This window comes from Tachypleus tridentatus, chromosome 12, assembly GCF_004210375.1.
Source record: "Tachypleus tridentatus isolate NWPU-2018 chromosome 12, ASM421037v1, whole genome shotgun sequence".
In the NCBI taxonomy this organism is placed as follows: Eukaryota; Metazoa; Arthropoda; class Merostomata; order Xiphosura; family Limulidae; genus Tachypleus; species Tachypleus tridentatus.
Window position 1 is genome coordinate 72,761,182 of NC_134836.1, and position 26,989 is coordinate 72,788,170.

Here is a 26,989-nt window from a genome sequence, read left to right on the forward strand (position 1 = left end):
GTTACTAATAAGAGTAAGGTTTATATATGTAAAAACTGCTGGTTTGGATTGAGAAAATGTTTTATGTAGAGGAGCGAACAACGTTTCTACCTTCTTTGGTCATTGTCAGGTTCACAAAGAAAGAAAGAGGTAACTGACCAATAGCTGACCACATGTTTGAAGGGGGTTATGTAACTGAGGTGTAGTAATGTAGAGGGTGTGCGTAGATGTTTGATTATATTTATTAGTATAGGTATAAAGATGTTCATTTGTATTGGTTTATTTTGGGCTTGAGTTGTTGTATAAGTAAGGCTTCTTTAATTTTACATTTAGTTATGTTGTGTTTATTTGATTTGCAGTGTTCGAAAACGTGAAGATAACTTTGTTCTTTGAATTTGGTTTCCATTTTTCTACTTGTTTCTAGAAGTCTTGGCAGTTATCACATCACATTGTATAAATAATGTTGGTGTTGTGTTTGTCAGTGTAGTTTTTACATAATATATACCTCAGTTTTGTGCCTGGTTTTTGAATAAATTTGGTATTAACTGGAATGTCATGTTTTGTTACTAGTTTTTGCCAAATGTTTGTTATTTGTCTGCTGATGTCTGGAATATATGGTATGCAGCAGTATGTGGTTTCATGATTTTTTAATTCACGAGATATATTTACTTCTGTTAGTTGATTTTGCTTTCTGTCTAGGTGTGTGCGTATAATGTTTTCTACAGTTTGTGGAGGAAACTTATTGATGTTGATGAAATATTGTTTTATTTTGTCTAATTTATTGTTAATTTTATCTGGTGATCATAGTGTTATGGCTGTGTTTATTTGGTTTCTTAGTATGTTGAGTTTTTGTTTTGTTTCATGTGCTGAGTCCCAAGGAATGTATAGTCCAGTATGGGTGATTTTTTGGTGGATTTCTATTTTAAATTGTGTGTCGGTTCTTGTAATTTTAAGGTTAAGAAATGGTATTTTATTTTGTTCTTCCTGTTCACATGTGAAGTTAATGTTGGGATGTATAGAGTTAATGTGATTGAAAAAATTAAGTGTCTGTTCTGTAGATGTGAATTTTGCAATCATGTCATCTACATATCTGTACCAGTATAGTGGTGGATGTAATGCTATGTTAATTGCTTGCATTTCAACTTGTGTATAAAAATATTGGCTCGAACTGGTGATACTGGGTTGCCCATGCTTAGGCCATTTGTTTGTATATAGTTGTGGTTGTTGAACATGAAGTTTGTCTTCATCGTGGTGAATTCTATAAGGGTTGCTAATTGGTTGCTGGGAATGTCTGTAGATGGGTTAGGGTCTCGGATATAGAGTTCCAAGGCTATCTTGCAAGCTTCAGCGGTTGGAACTTCTGTAAAGAGGGATATAACATTGAAACTGGCTATTAAAGCTATATGATTAAGTTGATTAAGATTAGATTTGAAATTAAAAGAGTATTTGAATGTGCTGGCTGATGTTACATATTTGAAGAATGCCCATGCTACGTATTTAACAAGATTGTAATTAAACGATCCATATGTGGACATTATTGGTTGTAATGGACAATCTGGTTTATGAAGTTTGGGGATGTTATATATTTGTGGTGTGTGCAAGTTGGTCTTGCGTAGGTAGGAATAAAGTGTTTGTGGATTGTTTTGGCTTTTTTCATTTTTAGTAGTATTTTGTTGAGTTTCATTTCGTGTGTCTTTGGATTTGTGTGTATTGGTTTAAATTTGTTTGTCTGATAGGATGTTCTTCGTTTTTTGGATGTATTCATTCGTGTTCATTATGACTATAGCGTGACCTTTATCTCCTTTTAGAATTTTTATGTTTTTGTCTTGTTTTAAGTTTTTAATGGAATTAATGTCTCTTTTTGTAAGATTGTTTTTTAGCTTTCTGTTTTGTAAAATTATGTTGATGGTTTTGTGAGAAAATTCTTTGTAAAAATCGTTTTAGATATTTTTAGGTGTTTCTGGGAAATAAAAATTTTTTAATTTTTTCTGGGAAATTTGGCTGTTGAATGAAAATAAAATTATCAAAGTTGTCTTCTTTCTGTTGGTTGTTTTCTTATTGATTTCTGTGGAAAGTATAAGACAAAATAAAACAATACTTCATCAGTATCAATAAGTTTCCTCCACACACTGTAGAAAATATTATATGCACACACTAAGACAAGAAGTAATTAACCCACAAATTGAAAAATTTTGAAACCATATACTGCTGCATACTATATATTGCTGGCATCAGCAGAAAAAATAACCAACATTTGGCAAAAAACTAGTAACAGAATATGACAGTTAATACCAAATTTATTCAAGAACCAGACACAAAACTAAGGTCTATAGTATGTAAAATTACACTGACAAACACCACACCAACATTATTTATAAAATATAATGTGATAACTTCCACAACTTCTATATTGGAGAAACAAGTAGAAAAATGAAAACCAGATTCAAAGAACGCAAAAAGTCACCTTTACATGTTTTTGAACACTGCAAATCAAATAAATACAACATAACCATAGTAAACACTCAAATACTAACTAAAGAAACAAACGTAAAATTAAAGAAGCCTTACTAAAACAACAACTCGACCAAAATAAACCAATACAAAGGAACACCTTTATACCTATATTAATAAATATAATCAAACATGTAAGCACGCCCTCTACATTCCTATACTCAGTTACACAATCCCCTTCAAACATGTGGTCAGTTACCTCTTTCTTTCTTTGTGAACCTGATGATCGAAGAAAGTCAATGTTGTTTGCTTCTCTGTATAAAACATTTTTCAACCCAAACTAGCTGTGTTTACACACACATTTTTCTCTACAAGTGGGTTTTCTCGTCATCACTGATTAAGAGTAAGATTTACTGGTACTTGAAAGTTTTCCATTTCTGCAGTTGTACTGTATATTTTTACTCTTTATTTATAAGCAAGATTTTCACTATTAATTTTGTCCTCAAAGAAATGAGTGTTTGTAAAAGTGTTGTCAGAAAGTTCTGTAGGATTATAAACTTTAACTTGTGGTAAGAATAAATGAATAAAAATCCATAATTCAGTAGAAGAAAAGTGAATTGGTAAACGTAAGGTTGTTTGAATGATCCAAAGGAAGTAAGAAATTAGTCATGAATATGAAACTTTAATTTGAAACTAAAACTTAGTAATTATTACATATATTGTGTAATGTACAATTCCACACTTATATTCACTTGGCCCTTCATGGCCAGATGGTTAAGGCATTTGACTTATAATCTGAGGACTGCAGGTTTGATCCCCGTTGCACCAAACATACTCTCCCTTTCAGCCATGGGGGCATTATAATGTGACAATCAATCCCTCTATTTGTTGGTACCCCTTGGTGTGAATTTCTGTATGTGGTGAGGGGACCTCCCAGGGAAGGTTCTGTTCTTTCAGTTTACCTTTTCTGGGATCTAAACATCTACCCACATGTTTGCCGTGCGTGGCGACCGTGAAGGGGAGGAGAGGATCCTGGTAGTTGAGGGGTCCAACCCAAACACACCACTCTAGCCTTGAATTCCTGTAGACGGGCAGCCTTTGGGTGGCCCCCCTTGGGTCAATCTGCTGGTCCACTTGGGCAAGAGTCAACCAAGTACCAGTGTTGGAAGTTCTCAACGGGTGTTGTGGACATTGTGTCTGATGCTGGTGTTTGGGTATAGTGCTCATGAAACCCTGGCATTGCTGCAATGTCCTTGCATGACATTGTAGTGCGTCCCCTCGTAGGTATCCATGGTGGGTGAGGTCAGTGATCACTGAAATTTCTTTTTTTGTTATGGATCCCCCAAACAAAAATTTAAATAAAATAGTGAAAAAACAGACAATAGGTAAACGATCACGTCTTGAAGACTCTGAGCAGCAATCTGCAACACCTGTACCCCATTTTCTTACTACATTCTCTTTCAGAAAAACCTTTAGGGCAAATATCCCCTTTTTTTTTGTTCAAAAGGGACTAGAGGGACTTGCTGGCTCTCCAAAGCCAGTAAAGAAACTTTGATCTGGTAACATATTGGTTGAAACATCCACATCCCAACACAGTGAACTCCTCTTGAATTCAAAGGCAATTGGGGATGTAGCTATTGAGATTACCCCTCATGCTACCTTGAATTCATCATAAGGAGTTATTGTTGAGAGAGACTTGAAGAACGTCCCCGAATCAGAGATTCTCGCTGGTCTCTCCCCTCAAGGAGTTTCTGCAGTAAGGTGCATCTCCACTCTCAAAGACGGAGTTACACTGTCGACAAATATCCTCGTTTTGATATTTACATCACCACGTGCATCTGCCACCATCAAGACAGGTTATCTAATTTGCAGGGTACGGCCGTACATTCCAAACCCTCTTCGATGTTTCCAATGTCAGAGGTTTGGCCACTCAAAGACGTCCTGTCATGGTTCCCCAACATGTGCTCATTGTGGTGGCAAGGACCATGATGCCTATGAGTGTCACATGGACCCACATTATGTCAACTGCAATGGTTCCTACTTTTCCAACTTTCTTTCTTGCCCAAAATGGTTAAAGGAAAAAGAGGTGCAGTGTTTGAAAACTACTCATAACATTAGTTATCCTGAGGCTCAGAAATCGTTCCACAACTACAGTTGGAGTACAGACAGATCTCTCTGTGCCTCCAAGAGAATTGTTTTCAAAACAAATGAAAAGCCTTTTGACCTCCATGGTTAAAAAGGTTGATGAATCGACTTCTACACCCATCTCTGTTCCTCCCATACATTCCAATAAACTCGAGATCCACATGCTTTGGTTTCAAATACAGGCATTTCTTCTGATACATCTTTTTCTCCAACCCCATGATGCAAAACAATCATTTGTTTGAGTTTTCAGTCACTGGAATTCCCTTCCAACAACAAAGACCTGCCCAATCGACCCAGGACAGGATCCATGGAGGTTGATAGATCTCCTCCAAATAAGGAGAGTAAGGAAAAAAGATGTGGTCATAAACAGAAGGGTTCTCCAGCTATTTTGCCTACCCGTCATTAAAAATGGCCACCTTGATACAACGGAACTGTCGAGGTTTATGTTCTAATCTGGTTAGAATAATACTGTTCTAACAAGTATTTTCAATACTGGTTCTTCCACCTATTTTCACACACCTAGTCAGTCCTTTACTACTATTGATCTCTCAGTTTGCTCCCCTTCATTATTTTCCCATTTTTCATGGAGGGTTGACAATAATCCACAAGGCAGTAATCATTTTCCTATACTTTTGAGAGAGACTGGCCGTGGTCTGTGCCACTCTACCCACGTACCCTGGTGGAAGCTGGATCAGGCAGACTGGTCCACTTTCACTGCTCTCACAGAACTTGATCCTGCCATCGTGAATCAGCCATCAATAGATGACTGTGTGGCAGCAGTAACTGACTGTATTATACAAGCAGCTGCTCAGTGTATTCCTAAAACTTCGACACATTTTCCACGATATTTTCGTTCGTGGTGGAATCCTACTTGCCATATGGCACGGAAGGCTCAAAAACGGGCCTGGGATACTTTCCGTAGATATCCTACACTTTCGAACCGCATCACTTTCCAACGGGTCTGTGCACATGCTAGTTGGGTAAGACGTCAAAGCCAGAAGGAATCTTGGATTAAGTTCACAACTAGCATCTCTTCTACCACCAGTTCCAAGGTCATCCGGGGCATGATTCGAAAGGTCAGTGAGCACTACAATTCTCTCCCTCTCTCCATCTTAATCTCTGATTGCCAAGAGGTAGCTGATGTCAGGAGCATCGACGATACTCTAGGTGAAAGCTTTTGCAAGGTGTCTAGCACTTGTACTTGTTCCTCCACCTTCTTGGCCATCAAGACTTAGGCAGAGTAATCACCTCTTTCCTTTCAAACTGTTTCTTTGACTATAATCGTCCCTTTACTCTGGTGGAACTGAAAATAGCCCTTTATCGGTCTAGCAGTACATCTGTTGGACCTGATGATGTACACTATGACATGCTGTGCTATCTCTCTCCTGCTTCTCTTGATATTCTTCTCATTATTTTTAACTGGATCTGGCAGAGAGATGGTTAGAGAGGATGGTTAATGCTCGTCTTGTTTGGTTTCTCGAATCAAACAACCTCCTCTCGCCCACCCAGTGTGGGTTCCGACGACAGCACTCCATCACGGACCACCTAATTCGACTTGAAACATCAATCAGAGAAGCCTTTCTCAAATGCCAACATCTTGTATCAATATTCTTTGACATTGAGAAGGCTTATGACACAACATGGAGGTATGGCATTTTGCGATACCTTCATATATATGGGTTACGTGGCCATGTTTATTAAAAAATTTTTAATGGACAGGAGTATCCAAGTTCGTGTGGGTTCGACACTTTCCCATTATTTACTTCAGGAACTTGGGGTCCCTCAGGGCTGTGTTTTGAGTGTCACACTTTTCAGTATAAAGATAAATGCCATCACTGAACAACTCCCTCTCACTGTTGCAAACACGCTCTATGTCGACGACTTTCACATCTCATGTCAGTCGTCGAACATAAGATATATTGAGAGGCAAATACAAACTGCCCTCAATCATGTACTGAAGTGGACTACGGTGAACGGCTTTAATTTTTCTCTCTTTAAAACCGTTTGCATGCACTTTGGCCACCAACGGGGTATTCACCCTGATTCTGAACTCCGTATAGGGAAGTTTCGCTGCCAGTGGTCCCTGAGACCAATTTCTTGGGGTTATCTTTGAATGTAAGCTGACCTTTATGCCACACTTACAGCAGTTATGGGTCAAATGCACAAGAGCACTGAACATCCTCCGTTCCTCTCTACTGCCAGTTGGGGAGCAGATCAATGTTCTATGTTAAAGATGTATCGTGCTCTTATTCATTCAAAACTCGACTATGGATCAATGGTCTATGGCTCTGCCAACCCTTGGCCTTAAAGATGCTGGACCCCATTCATCATCAAGGACTTAGACTCTGCACTGGGGCTTTTCGCACCTCCCCAGTTCAAAGCTTATACGTAGAATCTCGTGAACCTTCTCTGCACCTTCGCCGTTTTCAACTGTCTTTACTATATTCTTCGAAACTTCGTTCCTTACCAAAGCATCCCACCTGGGGATGTGTTTTCCTTCCTCAGTAGGCCTTACGTTTTCAGAAGAGATGATCTGCCATTGCTCCTTTTGGCTTTCGCATCCAGGCACAATTGGATGAATTCGGTCTGTCCTTGGATAATATTGCAAAATCCATTGGTCAGCTATTGCCCCCCTTCCCCCATGGCTTATTACAGCCCCCAAATGTGACCTTTCTTTAAGTCATATGAAAAAGGCAGATACTCCCAATTGGAAGTACTGTCTTTTATTTACTGAACATCTATTGAACAATCATTCCATTCCAATTTATACAGATTGTTCCGAGTCAGGTAATTCTGTGGGCTCTGTCATGGTTTGTTGCAGTTTGGTGGTTGTGCGGAGAACCCCCTCTACAGTTTCTGTTTTCACTGCTGAACTGTATGCCATATCTTTTGTCCTGAATTACATTGAAGCTGAGCAATATTCCGACTGCACTATTTATACTGACTCGCTTCATTCTCTACTGGCCTTGGAATTGCTTCACCCTATATTGGGCTTTAGCCATCTAGCTTCCTTAAGGTTCAGAAGGAGGAAGTTGTTCTAACTGGACTACGCATTGGTCACAGTTTTTTAACTCATCGTTTTTTTTTATCTGGAACTGATTCACCAATGTGTAGTTTTTGTAACACTCAAATCACTGTAAGCCACATTTTACTTTCTTGCCATGGTTACGATTCTCAACGACGTCACTATTTCAAACATGTTCATTCCCAGGGTTTGTCTGTAACATTGAACATTGTTATTGGTGATGGTGACACTGTCTACCTTGATAAAGTTTTTATAGTTTTTTAATGGCCATTAATCTTTTTAATCTCATTTAAGTGTTTGATATTTATTCATTACACCTTTTTAATTGTGGTTCCATTATCAGAGTCTCAATCTCTAGTTCAATTTGACATTGGAAAATGGCCAGAACATTAAATAACTCCACACCAGGACTGGAAAGGCCAACTTCAGGTGACTAATGCTGCTGTTTGAACTACTCGTTAGTTGTCCTGGGGAGTTGTTATTACACTTTTGCTGCATGTCATTTAACACTTTTATTACTTTACCTTTTAGTAGTGGCCATAATGACACATAACCCGGAACCAAGACTGGAAAGACCAACTTCAGGTGACTGGGGTGGTTCTTGTCCTTACCTGTTAGTCTTCCTGCATGGCGGGTTATGATCATTACCTTTCTGCTACAAGAAGTCCTTTACAACTTTGTAGACTGGATGTCAACATTGGTTTTATGCCATTTTATGTTTTAATTGCTGTTTTGTTTTTACCTTTGTTTACTTTTACAAATTTTACTACATTTACTTTACTTTTACCTTTTTACAGGACATTTGGCTAATTTTTATTACGATTTTCCTATATCTCTTTTAATACTTTTCTTATTTTACCTTTTGATAATGGCTGTTATGACAACATAACCCGGAACCAGGACTGGAAAGGCAGGTGACTGACGGTGGTCCTTGTACTTACCTGTTAGTCTTCCTGGGGGGTTATGATTATTCCATTTTGCTAGAGAATGTCCATTACAACTTCTCTTACTCTGCTTTCTCTCTTAACATTGTAGACTAGGTGTCAACATTGGTTTTATGCTTTTTCTGTTTTTCAATAATGTTTTGTTTTACCTTGATTTCCTTTTGTATATTTTACTACATTTAATTTATTTTTACCTTTTTACTGGACGTTTGGTGCAGATAGCCTAGCTGCTTTGTGCCATAAAACACTAAATCAACAACAATTTGTTGGTAAAAGAGTATCCTAAGAGTTAGTGGTGGGTGGTGATAACTAGCTGCCTTCTCTCTAATCTTACACTACTAAATTAGGGATGGCTAGTGGAGATAGCTCTTTTGTGGTTTTGTGCAAAATTCAAACAAACCAAAAAAAATCAATTTCTTTCTGTATAGATTAAAAAAAAATTTATTTAAGTGAAATGAATTAAAAAACAACACTTATTTGTAAATGTTTATCCCTCATAAAATTTTCGTTTCTTTATTTCAGGTTGAAGAACCTAAACCACCAGAACAAAAGAAGAGTTTGCTTCAACAGTTGCTGTCAGCAGAACCCCCATAATTAGTAAATATGATTTCAGGCTTAGAAAATGTATGGGGAAACAAAATTGCAGATATCTTGGAGAGTCACTCGGGTGTTTAAAGTGGATATCTAAGATGGAACTGACACTAGAATGAAATGAATTAGTTTGTGATTTTAAAGTAAACTAGAATTTTGTGGGGTTTTTTTGTTGTTGTTTTTGTAAATATTCAAAGTGCAAAACAGGTTTTTCATCATACACATCATTCTGATGGTACTTTGGGATTTACTAGATGTGAAAGGAATAACGCAAGTCTGTAAGTCGATCTCTGGTGGATGTTGTTCATCTGTGTTTACTTCGCAATGAGATAAAACTGGTCAAATCTCTGGAGTCACTTTTCACAAAAGATCGCATCTTTATTGTGTAAAAACTGATCAAACACTGTTGATGTCATTAGGAAACATGGTTTTGATTTCTGTAATCTTTGTCAAAATGGTGAAGCTACTGTTTTATGGTAAAGGTCAGTTCTGTCTTTCAAACAAATGCTTGAAGGTGTTCTAACATTTAACTGCAAGGGACCCTTTTGGCTCCATTTGCCCTCTAGCGTTCATAACATTCAAACCCTCTTCTGCTTCTTTATTTTCACCATCAGTCATTGATAACTGTGTTGGAACTTAGGCCAGAAGAGTGGTATGTGCTATCCCTTTTAGTCATATGCATGTACGCTGTTGTAATTTGTAAATATACGTATATAGCTTACGTTTTCTCTGGTGTATTTGTATATATACATAAATATATATACCACATATATATATGTATAGAAATGTATACAAAATTGGTTTCATAGAAATTATTTCTAGCCCCGTGCTGTTTTAAAGTCAAGCCCTTAGAAATGATTGATTGAAGCGCCACCTGTTTCGCTTGCCGTTTCTTTAATTATTAAGATTGGAATTTATCTGCTACTACAGCCTTTTAACCAAGTCAGTGCAGTAACTTTAACGTATTTTCCTTTACATTCCATAAATATTTTGAACTGTTGCATCTGAACCAGATTTAATTAGAAACTTCTCAAATATCACTGTTAATTACCAAAACAAGAAACAGTGGGTTAACCGTTCTGCCTGATCTGTAAACCAACATAAATATCTTTTGTTGCGATTATAAATATAGTTGTTTGTGTTTTGGTATTTTATAAAAATGAATTGTGAAGAAATATATATTGTATATATATATTTTTTTCTGACCATAAGTGAAGCTTAGGTCTTTGCCAGAAACTATTTAAAAAGGCTTTAAACACTTAACCATCTTCAGTAATTTATTTTTTTATAAGCATCGCCCTCTTTCAATTTCCAAACATTTTTTGTTTCAAAATTGAAAAATATTTTTGAATTGTTTATACGTGCAATAGACCATTCATGAATTATTGTCCAAAGTTTTTTTTTAATAACATTGGCGATAAAATACACTTGCAGGTTGTTATGAGTACAATAAATCAGTTTTTTTATATACATATATACACTTAATTTTGAATTTTTTAAAACAAATTGTTGAATTTCATTTTAGTATTTGTTAAAGTTGTGTTTATAAGAGCCCAAATAAGACATAAAAATAAAAATAACATGAAATTAAACTAGAGCGCGAGATAAATTTTGATCTTTTGAAAATATTTTATAGAAGTTAAAACTAAATCGGTACTATCTTGCAATTTATTTACTTCATGAGTTTTGTGACAGAATTTTTTTTCTGTTGTGGATAGATCTAATTAATTTTTGTATTTGTAAAGCTATTAATTTCCCTTCCAACTAAATACGTTTTTCATACCTCATTATTCTTTGCTGTTTTTAGCACTTACTCTAGCGACACCTATTAGAATTAAGTCTTAGATTTTCACATGCTATGATATTAAATCTGACCAATTATGTAACGAGAAAAAAACACTTGAAGTTGATTCTTCATTTGTGTAATTTTTTCTTCATAAATTTCAAAGGTTGTATATTTCACTCAACATGGCAAGTGATTCCCGTAGGTATTAGGTTGAGGAATAATTCGTGAGCGTTTTTAAATAATTTCATTCGAGCATTACATGCAAGACTATACAATACTTCAATGCATGAACACATTACACCCAAAACATTTATTATGATACTTTATTTCATGTAATACCTAGGTATAGAGTATGCATTGTTTTAAACGAAATTGCAAGAAATTAAATGCGAAAAGCAGATGGTGTCGAAAATGCTCGATTTTGTCCACTTGACATTCCATTTAATGAGCTGAAAATGAAAGCAAAAATTAAAGACATATGAAAATCAAACACACCATCTATTAGAGCAAAAAATTATCTACCAAATGGAAAATCAAACACACCATCTATTAGAGCAAAAAATTATCTACCAAATGACATGAAATATTTTGCGAAATTGTTTCATTTATGAATATATTTTTTTAACTTGAAAAACGCTCACGAATTATTCCTCAATCCAATAGAATATAACTGAGTAACTTTGTTATATACCAAAAAAAAAGTTTATGTAACTAGTATGTTACAGAAGCTGTGATTTCTCATTCTAAGGGCTTGGACTTCCAACGTTTGAAACTTTATTACGCTTTGATAATATCATATTTGGGACAAGTTTTATTAAAATTGTAGACATAGTGTAATAAAAGAATAGAAAATAAAAACGTCGAATTAATGTTAATTATATATTAGAGAACCTGTGATGAAGACATTTTAGAATATTGTGGGAGAAGAGGGTTCCATTCTTGAAAAACACTGTCTTTACTGCTACCTCAAAGTTTTAACATTTGTTGATGTGTTAATATAGTTAAAGACAGCTTGTTCAATCCTAAAAGGTCATTTTAATATCTTAGTACAAAGTTATGTGAGGTGAGTTGACCTAGCCACTATTGATGTACGTAGAGTTTAAGGTTCGGTTATTGGTCATTTTAATGTATGAGAAACAAAACATTTGTAACCCGTGATGTAATATTAACAGGTAGTAACGAATTTTACTTGGCGTTAAAACACTTTACGATATAATAAGATTTCTTGTCAGTTTCGAGTGAGATTAGACAGGTTTTTGGTTTTTATTGAAGATTTTATTTTAGTTAGAGAGTAATATAAAAATTTGTTTTAATATAAACTTTAATTGGTTCGTTTATAAAGACTTAATTGTCGTTTCTTCTCCATTACAACTAAAATCTAGTTATAAGCAAAGTATGATAATTTGTTATGTAGACTTTGTAACGTAGTTCTAGTTTAAAGTTTTGTTATTCAAAATGTTAAACATTGCAGAATTTTTATTTAAAGTTTTTTCCTTTGATTTTGCACTCGTTCATGTGTGTGTTTGTATATGTGAGTATGACTTACGCTGTTTAACAAGCTACCAACAGAAAGTATTGAAAATTAGTGTATATTTACCAATATATATTGAAATGTGTGAGTGTACAACGTGTACGTTTCAGCTCTGTAGGAAAGTTATGGCTAGCTAGGAATAGTCGAGTTCTATTTTTGTTGGATTAGCTATCTCCTGTACATACAAATCAAAACTACGATATCAGTTTTCTTTTAACGTGAAATTGTACAGTTTTAATTACGGTTTACACAAAGTTAAAAAATATATGTACATTTTATAGTGTCATGATGGAATCCCATTGACATTAAGATACTTTTTCTTGTAATTTAGAAAGTCAGGTGCTGATGAAAACAACGCTGAGAGCCTTGTCATTGTATTTTTTTTTAATCTGTTAGAGTTTGAACGTAGTGTTAAAAACAAGTGGTGGGCGACTGTAAAGCTACTGTCTTTTCTATCCTGTTGTAACGCAGGGCCTTACTTTACGAACACTCACCAGTTGATTTGTTAAATTTGTTTAAAGGTGATATTTTTATAATCAACTAGTAAATCACTTTCTTCGTAGCTTCACTGTCGGAGTTGATTCCAGTTTATCGTTAGTTTTCGAAGAAAATTATGTCTAGGGTGATTGTTAGAGAGTTGGTAGTCCCACGGTTAGGCTTAGTCAAGCGCTCGGAATATGAAAAGCACGAGTCAAGATGGGGGGTGACAAGTATATGTTGGAAAGATAAAATGTGTTCTGCAAATTTTGATCTTAAAGATCCAATTTAAATTATTCATCTATTCTTGTATATTATTGTTATATAATTTTTTTGTGAGATCTTGAATAGAAGTACATAACATTTATTGTTAGAGAAAGTAACCATAAAAAAAAAAAAAAAGCAAGACTGGGTCAGAGGGTTGTGGTAATTTTTTAGGGAATGAAAAACCTATTTCCTGTTTGTGGTCATTTAACCCTGATAACATGTATCCTGTCTTGTATCATTGAAGTTTGATTTATAAAGCAGTTTTATTTGAGTCTTGAGAAATGCTTTGTGTATGTATGTATGTATGCATGTGCGTGCATCAATGAACACTTTCACGTACTACTTTTTTTTCAGTAGAAAATTAAAGCACTGGACTGGCAATCAACTAACCAACGGGTTCGAATCCCGTCACCGAACGTGCTTGACCTTTTAGTTGTGGGAGCGTTATAAATATGGTTCTCTTCAAGTTTGGATATATTGAGGATAATTTATTTTCGAAAAACAATAAAAACAAAGACTTAAAGAATGGTAAACAAGTAGGCCTAGCATGGTCAACTCGCAGTCGTGTGTTCGATTCATGCCTCCAGATATTATCGTGGAAGCATTAATAAAAGTTGCCGAATAATAATATTAACTAGCTGCCCCTCTCTAGTCTATCTTCAAAATTAAGAACAAACGGTAGAAAATTTTTCTATACCGGCGACGTGTCAGTCCGGAATTTTAGGTTATAAAATAATTAGACAAGTTTAGTAAGATTAATTAATGACACACTAAGTTGCGACATAAACATGCGGAGACTGAAACAATAAAGTGATTAGTCAAGTTTTAACGAATCAAATTCTTTGAGTTCGTCTAGTTTTCTATACACGCACGTATTTTTAACTCGACATCTTTGATCCTAATTTGGTTTGTGTATTCTGAATATTTGTGAATCAGTAAGATAAGGTTTGAGATGGTTAAATATCGTACAAGTAAATTTTACACTTTTAATAATTGTAAATTCTTGGAAACCTTCACAGTTCTAATTTGTCGATTGAATTATATGGTTTTGCTCTAAAGTTGAAAAATCAACGAAAATTTATTTTATATTTTACGCGGTGATACAAAAGTCTCCCAATAACCATGTTGTTGTTTTTTCTCTAAAGTATCGTCCTTTAACTAATGAACTTTGAAAAATTCATTCTTAATATCGCGATGAATGTCGAAACATGGACGACGTTCCTCGTTCATGTACTGCTGATATCATCGAAATATGTTTAGTTCCACGTTATATCATTTTCACTCGGTGAGACAGTGGGATTATCCATGGGAAAACATCGCAACCTATGACGACCTAGTGACTTGAACCGTGCAACGTAAATCACACTTGGTTACTGCGGCAACTCTTCCTCATTGAAGATTGAGCTCTCATTTTGATTTTACTGAATATCGATTACATGTCAGTCAGTCCAGTATTGTCAGGACAAGATTCAAAATGATCGTCAATGGGTTTAAGAATAAGAGTAGCCCTTAAGTTAACAGTGAGTGGCTTTGACTGCCTTCCCTCTAGTTTACTACTATTAGGGACAAAGTAGCTCTTGTGTACATGAAATTCTTTGGCCAAAATGTTGACCACTACACCTTCTTTTACAGCTATCCTTAACCACTTCAGAAATGTCTGTTTAATTGTAAAAGAACTTGAACTCATCATTGTGGTGTTGGTTAAAGTGAGTTTCGACACCACTTTAAGAAGGAACTACTCTGAACTTTTTAAATCTCGTTTTTTAGTGGCTGATGTGCAGAAATGTTCCTAGTTAAATGTACTTCAGCTATAGTACAAATTTAATACTTGAAATACAGGTTAAACACTTTTTGGGAGGGAGGTTCTGAAGATTATTGTTGCTATAATACAAGTTTATTTAAACTAGTTATAAACGTCAGTTATTAGGCCTACCTATTTAAGTGTTGTAATGTAAATGGTTGCTAAAATTGGTGTTCACTTTTGAGGAATTCCCGTGAAAGTGTTTTCGGGAAATACCCGTGTACCCTAATAATGAGTAAAGTTATACCTCTGTGTAAATCTCGGGAATCAAAGACGATTCGTTTGGGACCATTTAGAAGATGCAACTAGCGGTTTAACCGGAGTTATGTGACACACATACACTGAATCATGTGCACAGTCGCAAAATACCTTTCCATAATTTACATATATTTCACTTCGCGTAATAATGCAAATCACCATGACGTGTGAAAACTACTACACTTTCAAATTATATAATTATCAAATTAATTATATTTAAAAGATTTGCACACTTGGTTATATGTTAAAGGTTTGAAAATGAAACTATAGATGAAAAGTTTTATTACAATCAAGGCTTATTAAATACCGTGTAATTAGGAGATCAAAGAGTTTCGTTTTTTTTCTTTTGAACGTTATGGAGGTGCGAGTTAATGGCTTATTTGCTTATAACAGCGCAATTTTTTTTGACATCCATTTTATTAAAATAAAACTTCAACTCGGTATGGGCTGCCTTAAATTTGTATGAACAGTGATAAAATATGTAAGCGAACACTAAAAGAAGAGATACGACTAGAAAAATATTTGTTCGTTCATTAGTTTTAGAACAAAGACACACTGGGCGATATGCTGTGTTTATCGCGGTGAATCGAACCCCGGATTTTAGTGTTTTAACTTCATAATGTTACCGCTGTCCCATAAAGTAACTGGAAGGAAAAACATTATATATCTGCTTAATGGTGCAAGTTTCGTTGTGAATTAAAAAAAAGTTTGAATCCCAACTTGTCCGTTAGAAAATGCTTTATTAACGATGCCATATTAACAATCTACGATATTACATTTTTGCCAAATATGTACAGTTGATCACGTATATAGGCCATCCGACGGCGTGTATAGTAAGTTGAGTTATTAAACGAGAACACATGGAAAATACCGTGTTCGTGCAGTCGAATCTATCTATCTAAAAAAAGGTTTTAATAAGCGACATATTTTCTTATTGAAAACATAACAAATACTTGTGGATCTTTTAAATGTTTTTGTTTCGGTCTGTTCATCTGCCCGTGTCTGAAACAAGGGTAGGTAATGTTAAGTTAATTCTTATAACTATGACGAAATCAGATTTTAGACACGTCACTATTTTCTGTTATTATGTTGAAGCTTTCTGTAAGTAATTTAAGTTCTCTCTTTGTGAACTACGCTGATTTTTAAAAGAAAACCAGTAATTTGTCTAGAACACTGTAAAACTATTCATTATTACGTACTCTTGAACTTAACATTTTAAGACCAGGCAGACCAGAACATGAAGAAAAACACCATGTTTGGTGAGAATGTTAGAACTTTACAGAACCAGGACCATATTCCATGCGACAGGGCATTGTCCTGTATCCGTTTCCATAGCGAGACCCGTATAGGTTTGAGGAGCACGATTGCGGTGGAGCACTGCGTGGTCCACTGTATCCGTAAGGTGAGTCGGTGGACACTGGATAGGATGAGGGGGTTGGGGAATAGGTGTTTGGATTTAACCTATAGTTATCTTGGTACTGGGGTCTGAAGTCCCCCGAGGCTTGTGGGCCACCATCTTCTTTTGCAATTTTGCATCTCTCTGCATCATCGTAATCGTCATCAGTGTTGGACTCTAAGAAAATAAGAGATTCTACTTTAAATTTTGAATTTTAACAATGAATAAGTAATAGTCAATGTGACAAAGTGTAGCTGTATAAGAATAAGGATGTATAATAATGTATTAATATAAACTCTACTCAAATTGGAGAACATAGTCCTACCAATCAGTGATTATGTATGAAAACATTCCACTGTCTATGTGCAAAAACACGTGTTAATAATAAAACAATGTGCAGCTTAATTCTTTTCCACTTAGTTTTTTTTTTTAATACTTTTTCCGAAAGGGAGCCTTAAGCTGCTTGGGAGGGGCCATCCTTTTTAACCACTTGCACTACTATACAGTAGTGAGTTGCTGTTAATCAGTACACACTAAAATTAAGTCGCATAAGGGATGCTTAACGTTGTAATTTGTAGCATTGTGACGTTAGTAAAACGTGCACATGTCATGAATTACGAGAACAATTATGCACTCTGTAGGTTACAACACGTATCACATATGAACTACGACAGCAATAAATGATACACACTTGTTATTCTTAGTTTTGGTTTTATTTACTCTTGACCCTACATACGTACATATACTGTTGTCACTTTCTTTTAAGTTAACCCTACTATCTTTCTTTCTCCTCCGTTAATTCCTTTTTCAATTTAAACTAACATAAGAAAACCGTTAAAATTTGGGAATTTAAAAGCCTTAAAATAGAGATCGTAAAAACGTAAGGAAACAAGACTGGAGATACTTTGAACATTATTTATTTAAACTACAAATCCCTATTTGACTCTCCACCAAATGTAATAGTCTAAATAGGTATTTGTAATTTGAGGAAATAATGTCTACAGTATCTCCAGCCTTGTTTCCTCACTTTTTACGATCTCTATTTGGACGTTTTTTAATTCCCATTTTATATATTTCTTTTTTTGGTGGCTTTTTTTTAAGGTCCAACTACGGATAAAGGATTACTTTATATTATAGGTAGCTGATATGGCTCATGGTGATTTATATTACCCATTGATTACTTGATTGCGTCAGTACAAGGTGTAAAATGTTAAGCTCCAGCTGGAAATTTGTTTGAGAATATAATGAACATTTATAGTTTCTGTGTATCTAACTTTCTTGTAACTTTATCGACACTGCCTAGGCCCATCGGACCAAACACGTAACTATTTGTTCTCGGTACAGCTTACATACCACTAACTTCTAATATAATAAATGTATCTTTATAGAATTTGATAGACTGTCAGTACACATTATAAAGCTTTCGCACACGAAAAATTAGATTTTTTAATAAAGTATATTTTATCATTTGTTCGTGAAATCGTCGATTCTTTTAACTTGTACGAGAGCAAAGTGATTTTCATTCTAAGACCAAACATACTTTTGTCTCAAAGAAGTTCATATTTCACTTATACAACCTCTAGAACCTCTTAATCACAAGGTTTCAAAGTACGTATCCTGAGAGTTTCAACTGTTAAACATGTCCCATAATTTTTTTGTTTATTTTACTTTTACTATCTAAAGTTAAAATCACTGTAAATAAAGCTGACATCACTAGCCGTCTCAGCGTACGTTTTAGCCCGTCGTTGCACTCGGCACTCGTAATATGACAGCTTCGAGAACAATAACGCACGTGCAAAACAAAAAGTGTCATTCATACATGCCCTTGTTCCAAGAACACAGTGTTGGACTAAGCGGCTTGTATTTTCTACAACACTGATAAAAGAAACTTCCAAGGTAATAAAATTGCAATTAGAATGTGTGAAAACCTTTATTATATGGTTCAAAGATGCTCTGGTCAAATAAACAGTGTAGGGTCTGAGCCTTGCCGATCCATTTACAACGCAGGTATTTCAGGAATACTGCTCATTTATTTAATGTCTGTCGAATTTCACAGCTTATGTGTTTGAAGGTGTTATTTGGGCACATACTTATCAAAGTTACTACCCTCTTGTTTTAAAGTTTCAAGTTTTGAATGTGGTATAAGGTGGTTTTAAATTTACTTCAGTTTAAACAATTAGAATAACACAAATGCATTAGGCCTAACTACGTATTAGCCTACAAAAGTATACTATTTCGGCTACCGCACATTACATGTGTGTATAAATATAGATATTATTATTTACTCATAAATGTTTAAATTTTAGTAAAGTAAATGAGAAAAACATTAATTTCGTATTTCGTGTACGTACTCGTGTAATGAAATTCTGCATTCAGGTGTACGCAGTGGTGGGATTCAAAAATTTTAAGAAAGGGTTCTCTCAAGGGAAGGCCTCAATAATAACGGGTTCTCTTACTTTTCCGGAAGTCTATACTGATACATCATTTGAAAAGGAAAATAATGGAAAAAGTGCTTTAAAATCTTTTATTTATTTCATTTTAAAAATTTCCAAATAGTCAATTGATTGTCATCATATTTGTCCGTTTTTTTCTGTTTCACTCTATTATCATCTGCACTGTGATTATTGACTGCATTCACTTGACGAACTTTGTCAATAATACGGTCTGTGATTTTCTCATTAAATCTTTCTTGTCGAAATGTGTGATGAAGTGTGACGCAATCAGTTTCCACGACATCAACAATTCGACGGTATAATTGAAGCCATCAACGGGTTCGCTAAGCTCAAAAATTTTTAAGAACGGGTTCGCGCGAACCCCTGCGAACCCCCTGAATACCACCACTGGGTGTACGTATTATCCTGAGCCTTGTTTAGGCTTACGGATGGGGTATGCACAGAGAATTTTTTGTAGGCTTCAAACATTACCTTTTGGAAAATAAAAAAACCCATTAAATTACAGTATTAGTATCCTCAAAATTCACGTGATTCAGTACGATCTAAGTAAAGTATATGTGGGTGTAAAAATAAAATCTCATTCCTGTTCATGTTCAGAGAAACCACTTGTTGATCACGCATCTACAGTTTCGACAGAATTCTTTCTTTCACCTTTTCGGCGCGCAATGTCCAGGTGGTTAAAGGTCGGGGGCTCGAATCCCTGTGACTCCAAACATGCTCGCCCTTTCAGCCGTGGGGGCGTTGTAATGTTACGGTCAATTCCATTATTTGTTGATAAAAGAGTACCCCACGAGTTGGCGGTGGATGGTGATGACTAGCTGCCTTCCCTCTAATCTTACACTGCTAAATTAAGGACGACTAGCGCGAAATTAAAAACAAACCAATCTTTCGCCTTTAAGTCGCTTATAAACTGTCAGAATAACGTAGAGGGGAAAGATTGTCTTTCTATTGGTTATAAACTTGAGCTACTTAGTAGTAAGTAGCACTAATTAAGAACTTTCAAATGATTGGTTTGAAGGGCAAATCCACTGCGGTGGATTTGCTAAATATATTGATATATCAGCAAATCATAGAGGTTGGAGGCTATTATGTTATATTTAGCTTGTCTATATCTCAAATTCGAGTTTCTAATTCGTTAGGTACTTGTACACGTTGTATGGTGGGCGTAATAAAATATAAACTGAAAAAAAGACAACAGGACGTGTTATGTGACACACAAAAACTGATACTTAATTTAAAAGAAAATGTAAAGAAAAATAACACGTCCAGTTGTCTTATTGTTCAATTTCTATTTTATCACGCCCACAATACAATGTGTATAAGTATCTAAAGAAATTAAAACTTATATAGTTTTAAAATTTAAATTATAAACTACGTTTTGATGCCAATCTCATTAACGTAAGAAGTAAAAACGTTATTTAATAAAAAATTTAAAAATAACGCTCCAAACGTCGTGACACGTGCGCTTAACCTAGAAGGGCGAAAGCGATAAATATATATATATATATATATATTACGTAGCAGTTGGCAAACTTATTCCTAGAATAAGACGTCTAAAACATCGTTTTAAATAAACTTTATGTCATTTAAAGTAATTATTCTACTAGTTTGTTGTAAAATGTAATATATGTACTGATTTTTTCTTTTCTCTTTCACTTAGCACAAAAGTGTTGTGGACTGGTAAAAAATAATAAGAATTGTAAACGGGCTATTTGGAGCAGGTATTCTTTTCCTTGTAAGTCTAACGTACGTGTTGTTTTTTAAGATGTGTTTTAAAGTACTGTCTGAACTGAATCTTTACAGTTTAAGGTGTTTTTTATCTGAACGTTCTATCAGGATTTTGTGCAATTCTTTGCGATCCCTATTATGAACTACTACTATCGTGGTTCTTGTTATAAAACAAGAAATTCACGTTCAACATAATTATTGTTTATTAGTAGATTTGGTACAAAAAAAAGCGTAAAAGCATCCACTTGACACCAAACTCATTTGTTAATAATAAATGTGTTAGGCAGCAAGATAGTGACTATGTTGAACTGACTTTCCCCAATTTTTTTCAGCAAAAATATAAATGATTAAATGGCAGTACTTTTGGCGATTCTAACATCTCGTTTTAAGTACTGAATAAATGTTTATTTATTATTATTTTTGGTTTGCTTCAGTTGTGTGCTGTTCGTGCTAAACAGCTAGAAGGGCGAAAATTATATTTTAAAATATGTAACACTATCCATATCTCAAGGCTTGTTTGATTAGACTTTCAGATTATTAAGTTGGTTTTGATAATTTCGTCAATATTAGTCATTTTAAACATTAGATTTCCCCAGTCTTAATTCGTGCAGTTGTAATTGACATCCGGGAATTGTGTTGCTGGTCTGGTCAAATAGACGTTATTCCTACATAACTAATTATTAGTGTTCAAATATCACGAGACGAGATCGAGATAACACATCACTCATTCGGTTATGGTCACGTGTAATGTGTGTAGGACGTAGTGTTCTTGACAGAAAAGGGGTGGGGTCGAATATTTACTGTGATTGAAAGCGTATTTGTTTTGTGCCTAATTCTACAAGGAAATATCCTTTTGTGATTTAAGAAAACCGAAGAAATAAAAAACATCAAATATTGCTATTATTGAAATACAATGTATCACAGCCAGTGTGGTGTGGTTGTATAAAGATTTCTCTTGGTTAAACACGAAAACAGTAATAAGTTTTTACTATTTTATCAGGATAATTAAACAGATTTTTACATAATAATTTCATTTCTTTCCCTTTTATCTGTAAATGTTTTTATCTCTCTCTCTACGTGGTTTGAGGGTTGATAATTATTGCTACTAAACATGAGTGTGCGTGATGGCGTTGAAGAACACTTTATTTCCATGTGGTCGTCCAAAAGGTTTGTTTGTTTTGAATTTCGCGCAAAGCTACTCGAGGGCTATCTGCGCTAGCCGTCCCTAATTTAGCATTGTAATACTAGAGGGAAGGCAGCTAGTCATCACCACCCACCGCCAACTCTTGGGCTACTCTTGTACCAACGAATAGTGGGATTGACCGTAACTTTATAACGCCGCCAAGTCTGAAAGGGCGTGCATGTTTGGTGCGACCGAGATTCGAACTCGCGATCCTCGGATTACGAGTCGAATGCCTTAACACGCTTGGCCATGCTGGGCCCTCGTCCAAAAGGAAAGAAGAAAAATCTTTATAAGATTTCGATTTTAATGGTTCCTTTTTTTATTTTGTTTCATATAAAAACACTGCTGTCCTTATTTTTCATTGTAAAGTATAAGTTTTACAGTTTGGATTTTTTTAATGCTTATATGAAGTATATATGTAGATGTACGTCGAGAAAGCCCTTCAACATTTCTCCCTATTGTAACACCGTCCCTCTGGTGATGGTAATCATATCTTTGTCTTTACTTAACAAAACTGCACTTGCACGCTATAATTGCTGTATTTGTAGGTTCTACCAATCACAGAACTATAAAAGTTCGATAATTCAAATCGTCTAATATCTTTCAACTTGTAGTCTCGCCACACTTCTGTATGCTATGTTGATGCTATAAATAGAGGCACTAGCCACCCCTTTCGCTATTTTGAGCCGCAGCACACGATCCGTTCATCTGAAGTAAAGGTACTCTTGCTATGCTCTCCCTTAAACCCATTTTCGTTCAACGTCGGTCTTAACATACTTTGGTAGCGAACTCTTCGCCCGGTAGAGGCCACTTCATGGTATTAAGATGGTACAATTGAAATAGCTACTACACTCGAACCATTTGCCTAATTGATTACACTATGTAACAAAATTTTTACTTTGTCTTGTTCCTGGGCAGAAAGTGTTATTTCCCATTTGCTTATGCCTAAAGTTAATGGAAAAAGACCTATTTTTCTCTTCAAACTTTACTTTTGTGACATGGGTAATGAATTTTTTAAATTTAACCATTTTCCAGAACATTCCAGGTAGATTCAGTGCTGAGTAGCTGATGCCGAACTTTGACATCTAGGCTCAAGGAGTGAGATTTGTTAGATGAAAGTGTGCAAGTCGCAAGTCAGAGGAAGCATCACCGACATTTTTCAAGCTTCTTCACTTGTCAAGATGGGCTCTGCTTCTGCCACAATGTATCCGGTCTGTGCGAGGCAATTAGAATTGCCTGTAACCCGAACGAGTGATGCCTCTTTATTGATAGCTCATTTAGAAGCCTCAAAGCTATGCTGCTCCATAACGGGAATAAGTATCCGTCTCGTCCCCTGGCTTATTCGGTGCACCTCAAAGAAGAATGCAACCGCGTCAAGACTTGTTAGAACCCTTGAAGTATGATGAGTATTGCTGGGAGGTTATCAGAGACTTCAATATGGTGGCATTCCTGATGGGTCTCCAAGAAGGCTTTACCAAGTTTCCCTGTTATTTTTGCCTTTGGGACAACAGGGGCACCGTAGGGCACTACAACAGGAAGCACTGGCTACAACGGACCGAGTTCTCTGTGGGGAGGCACAATATCAAGTGTGAGCCGCTAGTGGACCTCCAGAAGGTGTTGTTCCCACCATTGCATATAAAATTGGGTCTTATGAAACAACTTGTCACAGCTCTTGACAAGGAGTCTGCAGCCTTCAAGTACTTTCGAGACTTCTTCCCTAAGCTGCCTGAGGCAAAGGTCAAAGGTGGTGTCTTCGTTGGACCACAAATAAAGAAGATCCTGGAGTGCACAGAATTCCCCAAGAAGCTCAGTAGGAAAGAAAACAAAGCTTGGGGCAGTTCTGTCGCAGTGGTTTAGGGCTTCTTGGGCAATCACAAGGCCGAAAATTATGTGGAACTGGTTGAGGTTCTGGTGAAGAACTACGGCAAAATGGACTGCAGGATGTCCGTGAAAGCCCATATCCTTGACGCTCATCTTGATAATTTCAAAGAGAACATGGGAGTATACTCAGAGGAGCAAGGCGAGCACTTCCACCAAGATATACTGGACTTTGACCACCGCTACCAAGGAGCGTATAACGAAAACATGATGGGAGACAATATTTGGGGGCTGATACGTGAAAATGATTTTACATTACAGTCTCAAATCTCGAAAAAAACTACTCGCTTCTAAACATTTTTGTATAACTTTAGTATAAATACATGTAAATCTTGATTCATATGTTGTTTTATTCAGACCTTATGTAAATGAAAAAATGCAAATTTGCCCATTTTTACACAGAAAATAGGTTAATTTCTAAATATCATTATCCAGGTCACAAAAGCAAAGTTTGAAGGGAATAACGGCCATTTTCTGTACTATTACAACATAAGCAATTAAGAAATAACACATACTGTCCAGGAACAAAACTTGTGTTACATAGTGTTATCTATTTAAACTCGAACTGTGGGAGGTCAACTTGCATTACCTATAATAATTCATCAAATCAGTTCAACCCACTCCTCATAACAACGTGATACACGAGACAGACGTACTGACAGATTGTTTTATACCATAGATAGATAGATAGACGGGTGTACAGATACTTCTGCTGATAGAATCTTGAGTTAAGTTAAACACAAAGCTACACAATGGGTTATCTGTGCTATGTATCAAAACACAGTTTCTAGAGGTGCGAGTCCGCAGACATACCTTTATGCCAATAGGGGCATTTAAGAGTGAATCTGTGCACATTTTAACAAGTAAATAATTAATAAGAAAGAACAAATGACTAAGATATATAGCCCCAAACAATATGTTATAACTTAACCTGAATCTATAAGATTAACTACAGTATTAATGGTATTTATTATCAGAGGTCCTATAAACAATAAATTCATGAGTCCAAAAGCAATTTGGTATATAAACGGTTCAGAAAAGTATGTTCGAATATCCGAAGGAGTTCTATCAGTAATTCTGTGGAGATACTTATGTAAAAAGAAGAGGTGATACACATGCAGCAGTTACAAAAAAATGGGTATTTGCAACGAAATATGAAAGAAAATACACTAGTATTTTTCATTGTTTTAAACAGTGCTCTATGAAATACTGCCACAAATGCTCTGTATCATTACAGCAAAGTTGTTTAGTGTTCTGAGTTTTCATGTAAGTCCGTGGAGATTTAATCATATTCAACTCGTGACACTGTAGGTCATTCCCAAGGTGTTTAGCTTTCCATTGGCCTTTGTATTCTACGGTAGATCGTTTCATTACATTGCTGTATACTTGGGTTCACTGTCTTACTGGAAATAAATCCTTAGTGGATAGGTTTTGCTCTAGAGGTAAAGACATGATGGATAAAAATAGATTGTACCAGTCAGCAGTCAAGGTACCATTAGTTTCGTACAAATCTCTAATATCAATGACTGAGATACAGCGCACATTGGTTTTGGTTCAGACCTTTTTCTCTGCAAATGCTTGCAGTGATGAAATTATGCTATAAGATTGGACAATAATTTTTTTTTTTTTTTAATTTTGCACAAAATTACACGAGGGTTATCTGCATAATACAGATAGCACCTAATTTAGCAACATAAAATTGTGCTTGGATTATTGTCTTATCAACGAATACTGAGAATGACCGTAACATTATAACGTCTCCACGACTAAAAGGGCGAGCATATTTGGTGAAACAGAGATTCGAACCTGCGACCCTCAGATTGCGAGTGAAGCCAAGGCAGAATGATAAATACAAAACAATGGAAGTGAGATATAACACCATTTTTAAGATACGCTTTTGTAATATGACATTTCAGCTGCTTTAGACCTCATTTGTCCTCCTTGACTGTAAATATTGTAGGTGGAACGTAATCCTGTCTGCTATCGTCATAATTTGTATCTTTCTGTCCTGAGGATAACACTTACACCTAAATTTAAAGCTTGGATTTTCGTATACCGTTTGAAAAGAGTACCCTCACTTACATAACGTCATTTTTAAAGAGTTTGTTCTCTCATATGTCGACCGTTTCAATATTCAATAGCATTATTTTCGTGTACAGTTCCCACTGAAGCAAGAAATTTTGACTCAATCTATCAATACTTAAAACACTGATTTTCCTATACGTTGTCGTTTTAGAATCCATGAGCGCAATTACCACACTAGTACTTGGAATAGTATGACTATCTTTAGTCTTATAGATATTAAGCTATAGTCACACATTTCGTTTGGTTGGATGATATTCGTTTACAATGTAATAAACCGACACATAATTGTATTAAGGTGCGATTTATTTTTGCATAATAGAATGGGTGAAATTTCATGATAATATAATGTTTATATTTTACACCCATTTTACTTACTGTTATCAAAGTTATTTCTAATATCGGAAACAAATATATATAGGGAGAGAGGGACACACACACAAACATTTTTCTTATTAATACTGATAAAGTTAAGTAAACAAAATCAAAAGGAAAGACTGCGTTAAAAACAGGAAATCCACACCCTGACTAATCATATTAGTTTGTTATGGCTTAAAAACAAGCTGAAACAAAAATAAATTAAACAAAAAACACTGCACTAACTGAAAAGATCTCAGAGCACGATATATAATGTGGGAGATAAAATGTACCCTAGTTTTGGAGGTGACTGTGAAAGTAGGACCCACATTGCGGTGGGGATACACCGTCTATCAGTCTTAACCTGCATTCGCCCGTCTCACATAAGAAATAAAGGAATAACAGTAGATGTAGAAATAGAAGTTAGGAGAGCGGGATGTGAGTGCTAAAGTCCACAATGTTCCACATCTATATCACTCTTCACTGTCTACAGATAAATGTGGGAAGGTGACTGCTCTCGCAAGTAAAGAAAGAGAAGGAAAATAAATAAAAATTAAACGAAAAAATCCTTACAAAATAAAATAAGGTACTACTATTTAGGGGTAAATAAGTTAAATAAACTTACCTCCTGAAGTTAGCATTCCAGTTCCCATTATG

At 35.4% G+C, this 26,989-nt stretch overlaps 2 protein-coding genes across 16 annotated transcripts in view; one reads left to right on the plus strand and one right to left on the minus strand.

Moving 5' to 3' along the window:
• Positions 1-13,467, plus strand: part of LOC143233586 (uncharacterized) — a 175,557-nt gene extending 162,090 nt beyond the window's left edge. For all 15 annotated transcript variants that reach the window (XM_076469956.1, XM_076469952.1, XM_076469955.1 and 12 more), the window contains one exon: positions 9,067-13,467. In XM_076469956.1, coding sequence (XP_076326071.1) covers positions 9,067-9,138 — 72 coding nt within the window. In that variant the 3' untranslated portion in view covers positions 9,139-13,467. The remainder of the gene's footprint in view (positions 1-9,066) is intronic.
• Positions 13,468-15,975: 2,508 nt separating this feature from the next.
• LOC143233589 (aquaporin AQPAe.a-like) overlaps positions 15,976-26,989 on the minus strand; it is a 73,132-nt gene continuing 62,118 nt past the window's right edge. Inside the window, exon 5 of the mRNA XM_076469961.1 lies at positions 15,976-16,828. Within this exon, the coding sequence (XP_076326076.1) occupies positions 16,524-16,828 (305 nt within the window). The 3' untranslated portion in view covers positions 15,976-16,523. The remainder of the gene's footprint in view (positions 16,829-26,989) is intronic.